The 14,962-nt window shown below is 41.0% G+C and overlaps 1 protein-coding gene across 3 annotated transcripts in view; it reads right to left on the bottom strand.

Annotated features, from left to right (window-relative positions):
• cadps2 (Ca++-dependent secretion activator 2) overlaps positions 1-14,962 on the bottom strand; it is a 146,454-nt gene that overhangs the window by 58,946 nt on the left and 72,546 nt on the right. For all 3 annotated transcript variants that reach the window (XM_032546225.1, XM_032546241.1, XM_032546233.1), the window contains exons 14-16: positions 8,578-8,679; positions 2,281-2,344; positions 127-250 (exon numbers count right to left, since the gene is read on the bottom strand). In XM_032546225.1, the coding sequence (XP_032402116.1) occupies positions 127-250; positions 2,281-2,344; positions 8,578-8,679 (290 nt within the window). The remainder of the gene's footprint in view (positions 1-126; positions 251-2,280; positions 2,345-8,577; positions 8,680-14,962) is intronic.

Below are 14,962 nucleotides of genomic sequence, written 5' to 3'. Positions count from 1 at the left end.
TAGTCAGTATATGGGTCTGGTTACTAAATCTAATAAGATCTTAAACTCAATAAATAGAAACAGGTGGTGACAATGGAGAATATCCCAGTGTCATGAAACACCAGTTCCAGCTTTGACAATTCCCACCGTTGATCTGAGCATAGTCCATCAGTTGACTGTAGTTGATCTGGGACGCCTTTTCCAAACATTTCTGAACCCGTTTCTTTGTTTCCTCTGAAGGAACAGGTGTGGTGATGTCTTTCATCAGTACCTGAAATTACATTGTTATCCAGTTTTATGAAATTATACTAAAAATTATCTGGTAAAATAAGCATCTTAATGACTTCACTAATACTATTAGTGATGTCACCAACCCGCCTGCTCTTTGCAAAAACGTCATCATCAGTGTCTGCTTGTGTAACAAATCATATCAAAATAGGGCCATTCCTACAGGCATTAAAAAATTATATTTGTTTTGCCGTTCACAAAGAAGAATTGGGTTAATTGAAAGTATAAGAGTTGAGGCTGATCTTATCCAATACAGCATCAGTCCTAATATTGACTTTATTCATGAATTAGACATCCACCTATCAAAACACTGTCCTACTTTATTGTTGCAGGTCATTTTTTAAACTGTTTTACTTTGGAGTGGAAGCTTTAACTGTAACTGGTGTGGATAGTTCCAGAATCAAATGGGGAAAGGATTTGAGAATATCTATTGAGAAGCAGCTATGGAATAATTTGTGCAGAGAAGGGGTGACCTCTACTCTAAATGCTCAGTTTAGACTAGTACAATTCCATTTTCTAAATCAGCTATTACCCCACAAAAACGACATAAATATAACTCCAATATATCCCCTCTTTGTTTTAGATGTGGCATGAAAAGAGGAACGTTCCACCATGTTACATGGCACTGCTCTAAACTGCAGGGCCTTTGGAAGGGAGTTTGCGAAACATTATCAGACGTCCATGGCGCCACGATTCCAATAGACCCTGAGACTTGTTTATTTGGGGAACTTTAGGAACTCCAATCTAAAGATAAATTATGATGAGAAACTTACAGAAGTCCTTCTGGCAATTGCTAAGAAATGTATTGCAACAAAATGGAAATCAGACCCCCCCCTTCTAATTAAAATAAGGCTTTGTGAGATCAATAGCTGTCTGACCCTAGAAAAAATAGCATAATGGATGCAGAATAGGAGTAAGACTTTTTATAAAATATGGCCACCATTTTTAAGGTCTATGCAAAACCTACCTGCACATTGGATTGACTGATCTTCCTCTAATCGATCTATGAGCGATACTGATACCATCTGTCTCTCACCCCAGCTCTGATTCATATAAATTATTATTTAATCTGTGTCGATTATCCCTCTTCCCCCACTTTACCCTCCTTCATCCTGTCTTTTCTGTTGTTGTGTAATATTACTGTAAATGTATTTTACTTTAGGTATGTCTCATTATTTGAATTTTGCTGCATCCTGAACAGATTTTGTCCTGTCAGTTAATAATTGTGATGTTATTAAAAAATCCAAAATAAAATATTCTAAAAAATAAACAAACAAAAAAAACTTTTTAACAAGTTTGAATAATAAAGTGATCTTGACTGCATGGTTACTCCAATTGTTTTAGAATGGATGTGACTTGGAAAATAATTGCATGATTGGACTGAATTTAGTTTTTTTTTTTGTAAAGTGTCTTGAGACAACATGTGCTGCGAGTTGTTGGTGTATAATTAATATAACTGAATTTAGAAAATTACTGACAGCAGTACCAATAATTCTGCCACCAGGGATTGTGCTTTTTTGGTGTTTTTAATCTTAGAATAAATGTAATCATAGTAGAGATTGAATTTATCTAAATTTTTCAGCGAGGGGATAAGCATCTGCATTATGATACATAATTTATCTAAAGGCTTTTTACACGTCTCCACCACTGGTGCCATCAGATTTGTCAGTCAGCAGTAAAGAGGGAGCTCTACTATGACTGAAAGCAAGTTCCAGCAGGTTTGCACAAACACAAACAGCAGAATGAAAAACTACTGTATCTTGTACTAACTGCAGATATTTTCCCTGTGCAGAATCAAATTTCTCTAGATAGAGTGAGAAATAGGAGATTTGTAAAACATTTTTCAAAAGGATATTATTCCATTACATGCCCTAATATATTTTTAGGCAGCAGGTACAACTGGGTAGAAGCTCCTTAATCTAAGTGTTATGATTCAAAGCTTACTTTGAATCCATGTAGTGATCCTGAGAATAGAAACATTAAACGGCAAAAGTACTTTGGAGTTTCTCTTACTCGTTCCAGAAGCGAAACTGTTGCTTTCAAGGCCCCATCTGGTCGTCCAAACGGAAAACAGTATCTGCAGATTAAAAATGGAGGTGGGCATCACATTAAGAAACAATCTCAAGGACAACTATGCAGAAAAGACGAGACAAAGAAAGATTGCAAAATTGGAGAAGCACAGTACATATTAGAGAGCATAAACAGATGGCTGCCTTCTTTTGTCTAATTACTTTGATGAAAGAAGCTTTTCTCACCTCCGTCTCCATCTGAACACAGATTTGGCAGTTCATGGAGGTTTCACATTGCTAATTGACAAGTGAACAGTACTTAATAAACAAAGGGAAGTGGTCACACAGGTCAGCCATTTATGAGACAAAAAAAACCCAACAGGCAGATGTTCTGTTCTGAGGAACAGAAGTGATCCGACTAAGCGAATAAAAAATAATAATAATAAAAAAAACAACCAGCCATGAACTTCATAACATTCATAAAGTCAGGACTTCATGATGTTCATTTAAAAGAAAGAGAAAAATTGATTAAAAATCAAGGATAAAAAAAATTTGTGTAATTGAAGTTTAATATAGGTAGGCAATCATAACACAAAAATATATAAATATAAATATGTGATGAAGTCAACTGAAAGCAACTAAAACATCACTTTTGTTTCAAGTACTGTAGACTGTTTAAAACACTGAAAACCAACTAGTAAAAATATGATATAACTAAAAACAAAGGATTGCATTGAATACAGTCATATTCAATAAATTAGAATCTACTGTATGTTGTGATAAGTCTTGTTTGCCAGATAACAAATTATCCTTGGAAATAACCTTTAAGCAGGTGTAAGTCAGTGGAAGGACTTTAGAACTGAGTGAAGTGCTCTATATTCCTGCTGAACACCAGCAGCAGCGTTCTGGAGCAGCTGCAGCTGGAGGATGGATGTTTTTTTAGGGAGACCAGTGAAGACACTGCGGCACACTGTGCCAGAATGTGTCCTTGTTGGACAGTGTTGCCTGTTTGACATGTTAAGTCAGACCAAAGTTTTCAAGTTTCTCAGTTTTTTGGCACCTATGCCTTGTTTTTGAGGACCAGCCATGAACTCGGCTATTTGACAAATGTGACTTTTCTATGCTGCTTGTAACAGTACTCACTGTAACTAAACAAAAAAGGCAACATGACAACCAACATTTTGACTCACGGTAAATAATTGTTTTAGAAAAATGTCAAAAAATACAAACTAAGTTCTTGTATTTTCCTGTATGTTTGAGCTGATAATGTTAATTCAAGAACAATCACAGACTGTTGTCCACACTTTGCCCTCAGCTTCAGTAAATACTGAGCAGTGCTGAAAAATATTGGATAATTGGATTGTGATGTTATTGCTTCCAATAATATGTGATCTTCAGTGTCTTTGTATGTATGTAACCTTTATGTCAGGTATGTCTCATTGAGATGAAAAATCTATTTTTTTTAACCGCAACCTGAGCAAGATTGAGAGCAGTAAGCCGACAATCAAAACCCAAATAAAATGCAATATGGACAATAAAGAAGGGAAAATGACACAGTTCAAATATAGATAATAAAAGTTAAATTAGTACTAAAATACAGCTTAATATTAATCAAGCATTTACAAACTTAAATACATTACGAGAAACTATTTTCTTCCACTTTGACTTTGTCTTATGTGACCGGTGGACTTCTGCATTGTGTGTGTTATGTGGTGATCAGACAAACCACAAAACACCAAGTCTGGGTTTGGAGGCGGTCTCCGTTTATTTCATCTGTCAATCGGGAGATATTAGCATTAGCACATAGCATGTGCTGCAGTTCTCCAACCCAATCTATACAAAATAATAGTGTTAGCATGCATCAAATGTTATAAAGGCGTAATAGCAACTCAAATGAAAATATCCAAACACCTATCATTAATACAAAAGGAAAGATAAACATCCATCCATCCATCCATCCATCTTCTTCCGCTTATCCGAGGTCGGGTCGCGGGGGTAGCAGCTTCAGAAGGGAGGCCCAGACTTCCCTCTCCCCGGCCACTTCTTCTAGCTCTTCCGGGGGAATCCCGAGGCGTTCCCAGGCCAGCCGAGAGACATAGTCTCTCCAGCGTGTCCTGGGTCTTCCCCGGGGCCTCCTCCCGGTGGGACGTGCCCGGAACACCTCACCAGGGAGGCGTCCAGGAGGCATCCTGACCAGATGCCCGAGCCACCTCAACTGGCTCCTCTCGATGTGAAGGAGCAGCGGCTCTACTCTGAGTCCCTCCCGGATGACTGAGCTTCTCACCCTATCTCTAAGGGAGAGCCCAGCCACCCTACGGAGAAAACCCATTTCGGCCGCTTGTATCCGCGATCTCGTTCTTTCGGTCATGACCCAAAGCTCATGACCATAGATGAGGGTGGGAACGTAGATCGACCGGTAAATCGAGAGCTTCGCTTTTTGGCTCAGCTCTCTCTTCACCACGACGGACCGGTACAGCGCCCGCTTGACAGCAGACGCTGCGCCAATCCGCCTGTCGATCTCCCGCTCCCTTCTTCCCCCATTCGTGAACAAGATCCCGAGATACTTGAACTCCTCCACTTGGGGCAGGACACCCCCCCTGACCCGGAGAAGGCACTCTACCCTTTTCCGGCTCAAGACCATGGCCTCGGATTTGGAGGCACTGATCCCCATCCCGGCCGCTTCACACTCGGCTGCAAACCGCTCCAGCGAGAGCTGCAGATCACGATCTGATGAAGCCAAAAGGACCACATCGTCTGCGAAAAGCAGAGATGAGATCCTAAGGCCACCAAATCGGATCCCCTCAACACCTTGGCTGCGCCTAGAAATTCTGTCCATGAAAGTGATGAACAGAATCGGTGACAAAGGGCAGCCCTGGCGGAGTCCAACTCTCACCGGAAACGAGCCCGACTTACTGCCGGCAATGCGGACCAGACTCTGACACCGGTCAGAGATAAACATTTGAACAATATAAATGAAAGGATTCCAATGGATTATAAAACTTGCCTCTCCCCAGTGGAACGAGTAACAAAAGAGGAAATTAATAACTTAATATTTATAATAGTCCTGGAGGACCCTGAACAAAAGAAGAAGAAAGTAAGGAGGAGCTGGAGGACCAAACCCCTTATAGCAGACACAGAGGAACACAAGGACAGCAAAGTATAAGCGGACAAATACGTTAAAGAAAACATTTTGTGAAAATATACAACTATTAATATAGACCCAGTTACATTTACACACAATTGTGTGTCACATGTGGCCATCAACTACAGTAAGACTCCATCCAACAGGCTGAGAAGCCTATTGGCATGCAGTGTGGATTCATGACAACAGGAAAAAAAACTTAATAAATATAGTATTCCCAGTGTTCATTTCTAAAAATCTTTAATGAAGATACTGATTTTTTCATAATATGTTGTGCAACCCTTACATAAACACTATTTTGGCAAAAATATTGTATTGCACACATGCATAACACACCCATTTATTTTAACACCTTTACCTTCTCTGGAGAGGTTTGCAACAAGGTTTCTTGTTTCTGAAACAAGAAAGCCTGGCTCATGCTTTATCCTAGAGGTGTTTTATCAGGCTGACACCAAGACTCCACACAAAACTCACTCATCTTTATGGATCTTGCTTTGTGCACTGATGCAGAGTCAGGTTGGAACAGGAAGAGCCCATCATACTGTTCCCACAGAATTTGAATCACATTGTCTGAAATGGACATAAAGTGTGAAAGCCTTCGGGTCGGTCCATTTGAACTTTCTAAACAGGGTTCTCCAGATAATCCAGATGTTGTACTCAGTTCCTACATGCTTTTCTAGTCAAATTCCAGATGTCAGAATGCAAAGGATCCCTGTCAAACATGGGAGCAGAAGGGGAGCATTTCAAGCTGTCTGCAGAACCTCCACATGTAGAAAATCTCTTAATTAAAGATCCTACAGATTAAGGCAATAATGTTCAAAAGTTTCCATAAAACATGCACAGAGGAAATAAAAAAAAAATAGTCAGGAAGCCATGTGAGTAGAACCAAAATAGAACATCCTCTGCCATTAGTTTCTTTCAATGCAAACGTTGGCAAATTGAGAACATATGTAATCATGTAATCAGTAGACTACCATCTAATGGGGGTATAAACAGTGATATGAAGTAAAGGCAATAAAGATTATAATCTGCAATTAAGATTTTATTTCAATTATTTTGTGCTCTGCCTAATCAAAACCAAACTGAGGAACTCCTGCTTTTGTCTCGAAGGACATTAGACTAATCCCAACACTGTCTCGGCCATTGTTTACCACCATTAGCCTCTTGCTGAGGTGAGTTAGTAATGACTCCCGCTGATAAACCCCCCCCCAGGCCCTCAACTGGCCCCTCCTTTCTGCCCCAGGGCCAGATGGAGGGCCCCTCTGAGGCATGAAGTGTTTAAAGTGCTAAGCTTCAGAATATTTAATGGCACAGGTCCATTCAGATGAGTGTTGCTCAAGGTCTTGGGGCTGTTGCTTTCACACCACACTCACAATGAGTTCACACAGTGATGGCGGTGCTGAATGGTCACACAGATGCTAGGAGGTCTCAACAGCCACTGAGCATGAATCTCCTGCACCTGTTGTGTGCCGCTGATGGGACTAAAATACCCCCACTGTTTTATGTCATTGGGAGGGTCATTTTAAAAGTTTTAGGTAGTTTTCCTCAGGAGATAAAGATTGCTTTTTTTCTGCGGTGTTTTTTGAAATGCAGAAGACAAATACAAACTTACAAATAATAATAATAATAACAATCTCTAATCCTGCTAATTCTAACTACTCCAATGGTTTTAAAAGTGCCTGTACGACATGAAGTATAAAGTACCAGAATTAGGAATGGGACGTTTATCGATTTTAAGGTACATTGCCTAAAGCTAATTCAGGACTTGCAACTGCTTCAAAGGTATATGGAATCCAGCATCTACCTGCTTCTGCTAACATTTGCAAAAGAAAATATTGATCTTAGAAGCTCAGCATAGAGGAGGCTGCCAATTGGGTGAAATTTGCTTACTACAATTTTTTTTCTAGTTTTTCAGCCATGGTAACCTTGTTCAAATTCAGTATCTGACAATCTTCAATGATTCAGTAGAAGAAAACTGGACTTCTTCTCTCTTATTATCCTAAAGACATTTAAACTCTTATCCAAAAGGTTTTTCCAGTTCTGAACTTGAATGGAGTAAACAGGCTTATAAGTTGTAGTCAGAAAAATCATACTAACACGGTCACAAACTGGGTAATTAGTCATTAGTCATAGGCCCTATCCTCTATTCAGCCCAACGTGTGGGTCATTATTACCTGGCAATCCAAACATGTCTCTAAAAGTGCCATTTCAGTTATTTTGTCCCAAGGTGTGAATTGCTGAAAAACCACCTGAAGATACAAGTCAGGGCTGCAGAGTTTAGACTGGGCCTAAAAAAAAAAAAAATCCAACATGACCCATGGCCACAGACCATAAACATTGTGTCTGGGCCAACTACTTAACTTTAATTAGATGCTCAGTCCCCAATTAAACTACATGTATTATTTTGTTTCACTTTTACTTTTAGAACACCATTTAGCCCTCCAACAGTCTTAGAGCTGTGGGGATTGCCTTAATCTGTGGCACTCCACCTCAGTGGAGTGCCACCTCACTGTCTGACTGTCTCACAGTCAGACAGTGGGAAATAAAGGGGTGTCCCGTCAAACCATCAGTTCCTGAAATCACACACACATAACAAAACACATAAAACGTGGATGTGGAGTCGATGCAACCTCGCAGAACTTTCAGAAACCCTTAGAAAATGGAAAACCTCCTTCAGTGTGCAAACAATCATGACCCTGCTAAGCTTTTAGTGATTGCTAAGTAGTTTTGTTTTCCTGACATTTTTTTTTCATTCCCTGAGAAGCTACAATGTGTCCCCACCATGCTGTGTGGATCAGCAGTCCTAGTCCATGATCGCACCACCACTTTCTTCAGCTGTCAGGATGGAGCAATCTGATTAAAGCTTGCACCATGCTAGCACAAAGCTACCACTCCCAGGTGTGATTTTCAGAGCTCCTGGTTAAAATTTTCAGTACAGTGGCAATCCCCACAGCTCCCCTGCTCCCCCATACTGCACCTGGGACCCTTATATGCTGCCACCACAACTTTGTGCACGTCATAGTTCAACCACATGTCCCTTAAAATTGTGGAAATGTTCCTGCTCTCAGAGCATCCGTCAGCTTTAGGCTTTAGGAAGAAAATCTGAAAATCCTTTTAGAAAGAACTGCAACCTTGTTTCTGTTGTGTGAATGTTCATACCTGAAGTGTGTTATCTGGTTCTCCAATAGAACAATGAGACGATGTCTGACGGCCTCAAACTGCTCCTTCTCCTCTACAGTCACTGTCCCCGTCCCATCAGGCCTGAGGAGACAAACAGCACACCATCAGCTGAATCTGCCACCCTGTGAAAATTTTATTTCATCTGCTTTCTCCCAGTGCTATCTAGAAACAACTAATCAGAGGCAGGAGAGTTTTAGCGCTGTCAATCACAATCTCATGTGGCTGCTCATCCCCCCTCTCCTTGCTCTGTGCTATGCTGTTTCGTGGCATAGATTCATCAAGGTCCTGTAAACATTCCTCAGAAAGTCTTGTCCATATTGACATGATAGCATCACGCAGTTCCTACACATCCATGATGCGAATCTCCCATTCCACCACATCCCAAAGGTGCTCTACTGCAGTCGTCCCCGCGGACCAGATAATACATAAAACGGAAATATTTCCGTTTTATCTGAGTCTGGAGGATTTTTTATTTTGAAAATCCTTTAACCGGATTCTCTCAGTTACGTCTTGCACGCCAACATTGAGCCCACAACAGCAAAATGAGTAAGAAACAGATCAGATGTATTTAGAAGGTTTCTTTGGAAAGGGGAAAAGGCCCAGAGAAGAGACAGGACAAAGGATTTATCCCGGTAGGTGATTCCCACATTCCAAGCCCGGTCTGCATGATATGTGGCGTCCGGTTCGCCAATGAGGGAATGAAGCTTCAAACTGCTTCGCCATGTAGAGACCAAGCACCCGGTGCATAAGCATCACCAGTGGCGCAAAAAATGGGTATGCAGGGTATGCAACGCATAGGGGCGCTGCAGTAGAGGGGGCGCAAAAACGATGTGGGGAATTTTTTTTTCTAGTCAGCATTTTAAGTACTTAACAGCTGTTTGTGTATGAAATAATCAATAACAGAGGAACAGCACTGATTAGGCGCCATTCTCCCCTCCCATACAGGTAGCGTGGGCAGCGTCCCTCCGACAATGCGCTGAGGCGCGTTTATTTTTCTTTTAAATTTGAATTGTAGTAATGCACTCGACAACAGGGAGCTAAAGATGGGGCGGCAGATAAACCTCCAGGGCACAAAACAGAAAACAGAAGAGGGGGAAGGATAAAGATGTTGGAGAGACAAAGAAAAGCTTTTCAAAGTGGTTGAAAGTAACGATACACTAAGTAACGTCAGTGTATCAACAAGAGAGTTGTAAATATTCAAGTTAGCTTAAGCTAGCCTAAAATGACAGGTGGTTGTTGTCTCTGTCCCGTATTGAACCAATATGGGACAGAGTATTGTCCCATATACAGCACCCACAATAAACAGCACCCTCTCCACCACATAGTGGACAGACAGCGGAGCACCTTCTCACGTAGACTGCTCCAGCTCCGCTGTCGTAGGGACAGATACAGGAAAGGCTAACAGAAGAGGCTCTTTGGCTCTCTTATACATTAAATTATGAAATACTGCCCTGTTTTCTGTTTCATTCTTTTATAATTGCCCTGTAGGCAGCAATTTATTCACATACAGTATATGTACATTTATTATTATTGATACTTTAATTAAAAATGAGTTGTACAAGTTTATGTCATTGGGGGGGGGGGGGGGGGGGGGGGGCGCCGATGACAAAAAATAAATATGTGTTTTATAAAAAGAAAAACAGGAATAAATCTTTCCATCATGACAGAAACATCTTTCTGTTTCCTTGGTTTGGCTTGACTCCTGTTGTATTTTATCTATATTTTTCTACTTTAAAAAAATCAAAGTGTGTAAACTCAAAAACCTGTATTAATATATGAGGCGCTTACATGTCAGCTTTCATTGTGGTAGCAGACTATGCAACACTAAATTATGAGTTATGTGAGAATGTTATACATTCAAACTGCCTTTGATGTGCCATGCATCCTGAGAAATACAGACACAGAGCTTGAAACATCAAGAAGCAAAAGAAACAGTCAGAAAAGATTACAGGAATAATCAAAATGATTTCAAACAGCTCAGGGTCCGTCTTCGCCTTCACTTTCATTCTCATTCTTACAAGTAAGGAATAGCTTGTTTTCGCCAAACAAACCAATCAATCTGCTACACATTCCAGCATGACCTCAGAGTCAACCAATCAAACAAGGAGCTTCTCCGACTCATCTCGTTCCTCACAACCCATCTGGCTGGCAGCAAGAGAATGCTTCATTAATGTTTTTAAATCCTCCGTTCCCCTCTTGCCTTCGTCTGAATAGGCACTCTGGTGAAAAAGGGAAAAAATGCAATCAGTACTCAGAGCAACCAGCCTTGACTTTCTGGGCTTTCTCTGCGTGGCTGAAAGAGAAAAGCAGCCTCTCTAAACGGCACTCGCGGCTGCCGGAGGGGAGACGCACAGAGGTTGTCTTTTAATGAGTTGTTCTTATAAAAGCCTTCAGTGGTTCAGCCTCTGACCATGGCACCTTGAGTACCAACAACAGTGCTCAGCTTCTGTTCATGTGTTCCCAACTAGCCAAAATCGAAACTAATAGCGGGACAAAAAATGCAGCAGGAAGTTTGGAACACAGTCAGGTGAATTGATGAGATTCTTCATCCACCCAAACATGGCAACAGCACATTTATTCTTTAGCTTTATGCTGAAGAACACAGCAGTGTTTCTGCAACATGGCCATTCAAAATTGTTTTACTTATCTATAAATGTACTTGCTGTGTTAAATCTGCTTCTGTCAAAGCAATCTGTCAGGAAAAACATACATTAAAGGTTTGTGATTATACATTGGATTATAAACAACGGAAATTTAGCTGAAAAGAAAAATCCAGATAAAATGCCAAACTGAATAAAATGATCACTTTCAGTGGAACAGTACAGCAACTCATATATACAGAAAATATTTCAACTTTGAGAAAAAGGATGTGATTGGCTATTCATTAAAACATATTTCTGAAATACATCTAGCAAAATGTAACAAATTAGGCCTGGAAAGCTTGTGTTTGGATGGGCGACTGTGTGAGGCCACCTTCATCATTCCTCTTCATTTATTCCATAATGAGAGCAGAGATTTTTTGCACCTAAGCGCCTGTTAGGACATATTATAAAATCTGTTGTTCTCAAAATCTGTCAGTGCGTTACCACTCCCTGAGCATATTGAACAAGCGCTGCTTAATCCCGAGGGGATGTGGGAAGTGTGTGTGTGTGTATTCTGGTTTTCATGTGGAAGTAGCTTGATTTGCTCTGTAACACCCAACCTCCCACCCCCACGTGACTGACAAATAAAAACATGATGGGTGTGCGATCAGTGAGAAGAGCTTGGTAGATGGAGGCCCGACCCCAACTCCAGCCTCGGCCTCGGGCCCTGGGCCTCAGGCACCGGGCCCTCGCAGTTAAAGCCAGCTGTCCTGTAATCCCGGTTGTTCCTGCTCCTCAAATGATCAGTCTGAGGCCCAGGGTCGGATGTAAAACTGAAAACTGACTGATCTGTTTTACAGCCCTCCCCCATTCTAAACCAGAACAGATTCAAAGTGACTGTTCAAGTTAATGCAGCAAAATCTGTTCAAATTCACTTTAAATGAATCCAACAGCATCACCACATATTTAATGTAAATACATAACTGAACTGTGGATCCACTTTCCAAGAGGATGTTTCCCAGCATACTGTTTGCTTGGGCCAGTCCACACCCACACATGCTAATAGCCAAATGTTGCTTCAGTTTCACTTTCCAGTTTAGCTTGGAAAGTGATGCCAGCAACAGAAATTCAGGGAAAAAAATGACTCATCAACCTACAATAATTTCAGAGAGTATAAAAACTGAAAATGTAGAGAGCTTTCATTTCTTATTTCTATTTTTCTGTTAATTTTGTTGTAAATAATAAGCTACAGCAATGTTTTTTCTGACTAAATCCCCATGGAGCGGAAAGCCTCATTGAGCTTTTAATAGGTGACTAAATGTTGTCGAGGACAAAACAAGTCAAGCAATCACATTTAAAAAAGGTTTGACAAGTCATTTTATGAAGTTTTCCTAGAAGCCATGGAAACCCAGACAAAGAAAGAATGAAAACAAAAGCTTAGAGAACTCTCCTCATCAAGGTGTGACGGTGGTTACTCCAAACAATTGGTTGGAAGACGAACACTTTTCCATGAAAAAAAAAGAGCTCATGAAGAGCTTTCAAAATGATACATGAAACTCAATTTGTGCCCCAAATGAGAAGCAGCCTTCACCTCCCAGCAATCGAATTACATCGGAAAATAAATAGCAGAGGGAGCCGGCTGGCAGAAAGCCAGAGGCAGAGCGGCCGGAGCTCAGAGAAACACGGCACAGCGCAATGTTTGGTTTGTTAGCTCTCACAGCAGAGCGGGGAGCGACAGCTTGTTGAGGATCAGACACATTGTTGCTGCTAAATGAAGCGATCATGTTGTAGGCGAGGCTGCTGTCAGCAAGCAGCTCAGGGGACTCTGGGTGGGGGGGCTGTCAGCCTGACAGTCAGCGTCTACGCAGACTTCTGTTGGTGTGTTTACATTGGTTGGTGCTGGAGTGTAAATGATAAGAACCGTATCCTCCTGCGGGTTCCATCAAGCCCTTTGGCTGTTTGTTGCAGATGGCAGCTGATTGGAGCCGTCAGCAGCGAGGCTCGGCGTGCGCTGTGGCACAGTGCTGGGTATGGATGCCACTTCACCTTAAGAGGTGCAGAACGGAGGAGATGCTGAGTGGCAGGTGATCTTATGCGTCACTTTCCTCCTCCCAATCACCTCTGTGGATGCAGCGAGTTGATGTGTGCAGGGCTGGGGGAGGTTAAACCCCTGTCACATCCTGTGTCTGTGTGCTGTGGACGGTCCAGAAAACAGAAGATCTGACTTGACATGTGAGAGGGAGGAGAGCAGCTTCTCCTGGCTCCCATAACGCTCCTTTAACCCTGGCTTCAGTTCAAATGCAGCCACCTCCTCAAACCTCCACCCTGCAGCACGCTCACTCACATTTAGCTGATCAGCTCCAAACTCTTCATGCTTTCAAATAACAGCCTTTAATAAACTAATAGTGATCAGTGGAATCTCCCTTCAGACAACCAAGAAGCATGACAGTTGAGTCTAACAGACCCTAATGATGAGCAAAGAACAAAAACAGTAAAAACGAGTTAAATTAAAAAAAAGACTAGTAACTAGCTGATACAGCTGGTTTATGCATAAATACATAAATGAAGGAACAAAATGAAGTGCAAACACAAATGTGTTATGACCTTTTGCTTAATGAGGACAACAACATTAAGCAGAAGGCCTACAGAAAGGCCATGACAGATCATGACAGGAAGGTTTTTGTCTTTTTGATTTGTTCATAAAACAGGATTTAAACAAATCAGTAAATAACTTAGTGACTTGCTTTCGAACTACTTTTCCAGTTCTGCAAACTGTAAAATAAAACCCCTCAGTCCTCCCAAACTGAGCAAGAAAAGAAAAATGATCACAGAAAAAGGTGATCAGACAAATTAGTATAGTTTTCATTTTTATTTTCATCTTTGGAAGCAGCTTATTGAGCAACAGTCTGTGGTATAAAAGTTAAATGTAAGTATGTTAAAGTATGTTGTCTTAGTCTAGTTACTGGATTATTGAGAGCACCTGAATATAAGCCACACCCACTAACTTTGAGGAAAAAAACAACATATCGGCCACCCTGATCGTTCCTGGAACTTCTTTGGGAATGTGTTTATCTTGAGTCTCATTGATTTCTGCAACAGAACCGCCTAAAAAAATCAATCCTCCAGCTGCAGCTGATCCAAAACACTGCTGCTAGTGTTCTGACTCAAACCAGGAAGAAAGAGAACTCCACCCAGTTCTAAAGTCTTTCAATTGAGAAAATAGACCTTAAAATGCTGATGTTAGTTTATAAATAACTGAACTGCTTAGCACCACAATGCATTAAAGATCTGTCGTTGTTAGATCAACCTTCCAGACCTCCCAGATTTTCTGGTTCTGGTTCTGCTCTGCATCCCCAGAAACAAACATGGAGAAGCAGCATTCAGCTTCTATGCACCACAAATCTGGAACAAACTTCCAGAAAATTGCAAATCAGTTGAAACACTAATATTATTTAAATCTAGACTAAAATCCACCTGGGTTGCTTTTGAACCATAATAAATGAAACATTAATCAACATTCTAGTGTGTAACGATGCCACTTGGAAAAATTTAATGTTTCAATTGCTGACTTTTGTTTTTATCATGTAAAACACTTTGAACTGCCTAGTTTCTGAAATATGCTATACAAATCAACTTGACGATCCCACTATGCTGTGTCTGATGAACAGTGTGTCCCTTCATGCTGATGGACAGTGTCTGATGGATGTGTGTCCCTCCATGAAGCTGCTGCTGACCTGCAGAGCTCTCTCAGTTCCATTTTGCTGCATCCTTAATGAAGGCAG

This window comes from Xiphophorus hellerii, chromosome 2 (genome assembly GCF_003331165.1).
Source record: "Xiphophorus hellerii strain 12219 chromosome 2, Xiphophorus_hellerii-4.1, whole genome shotgun sequence".
Taxonomy (NCBI): Eukaryota; Metazoa; Chordata; class Actinopteri; order Cyprinodontiformes; family Poeciliidae; genus Xiphophorus; species Xiphophorus hellerii.
This window is presented reverse-complemented; position numbering and strand designations above follow the sequence as displayed.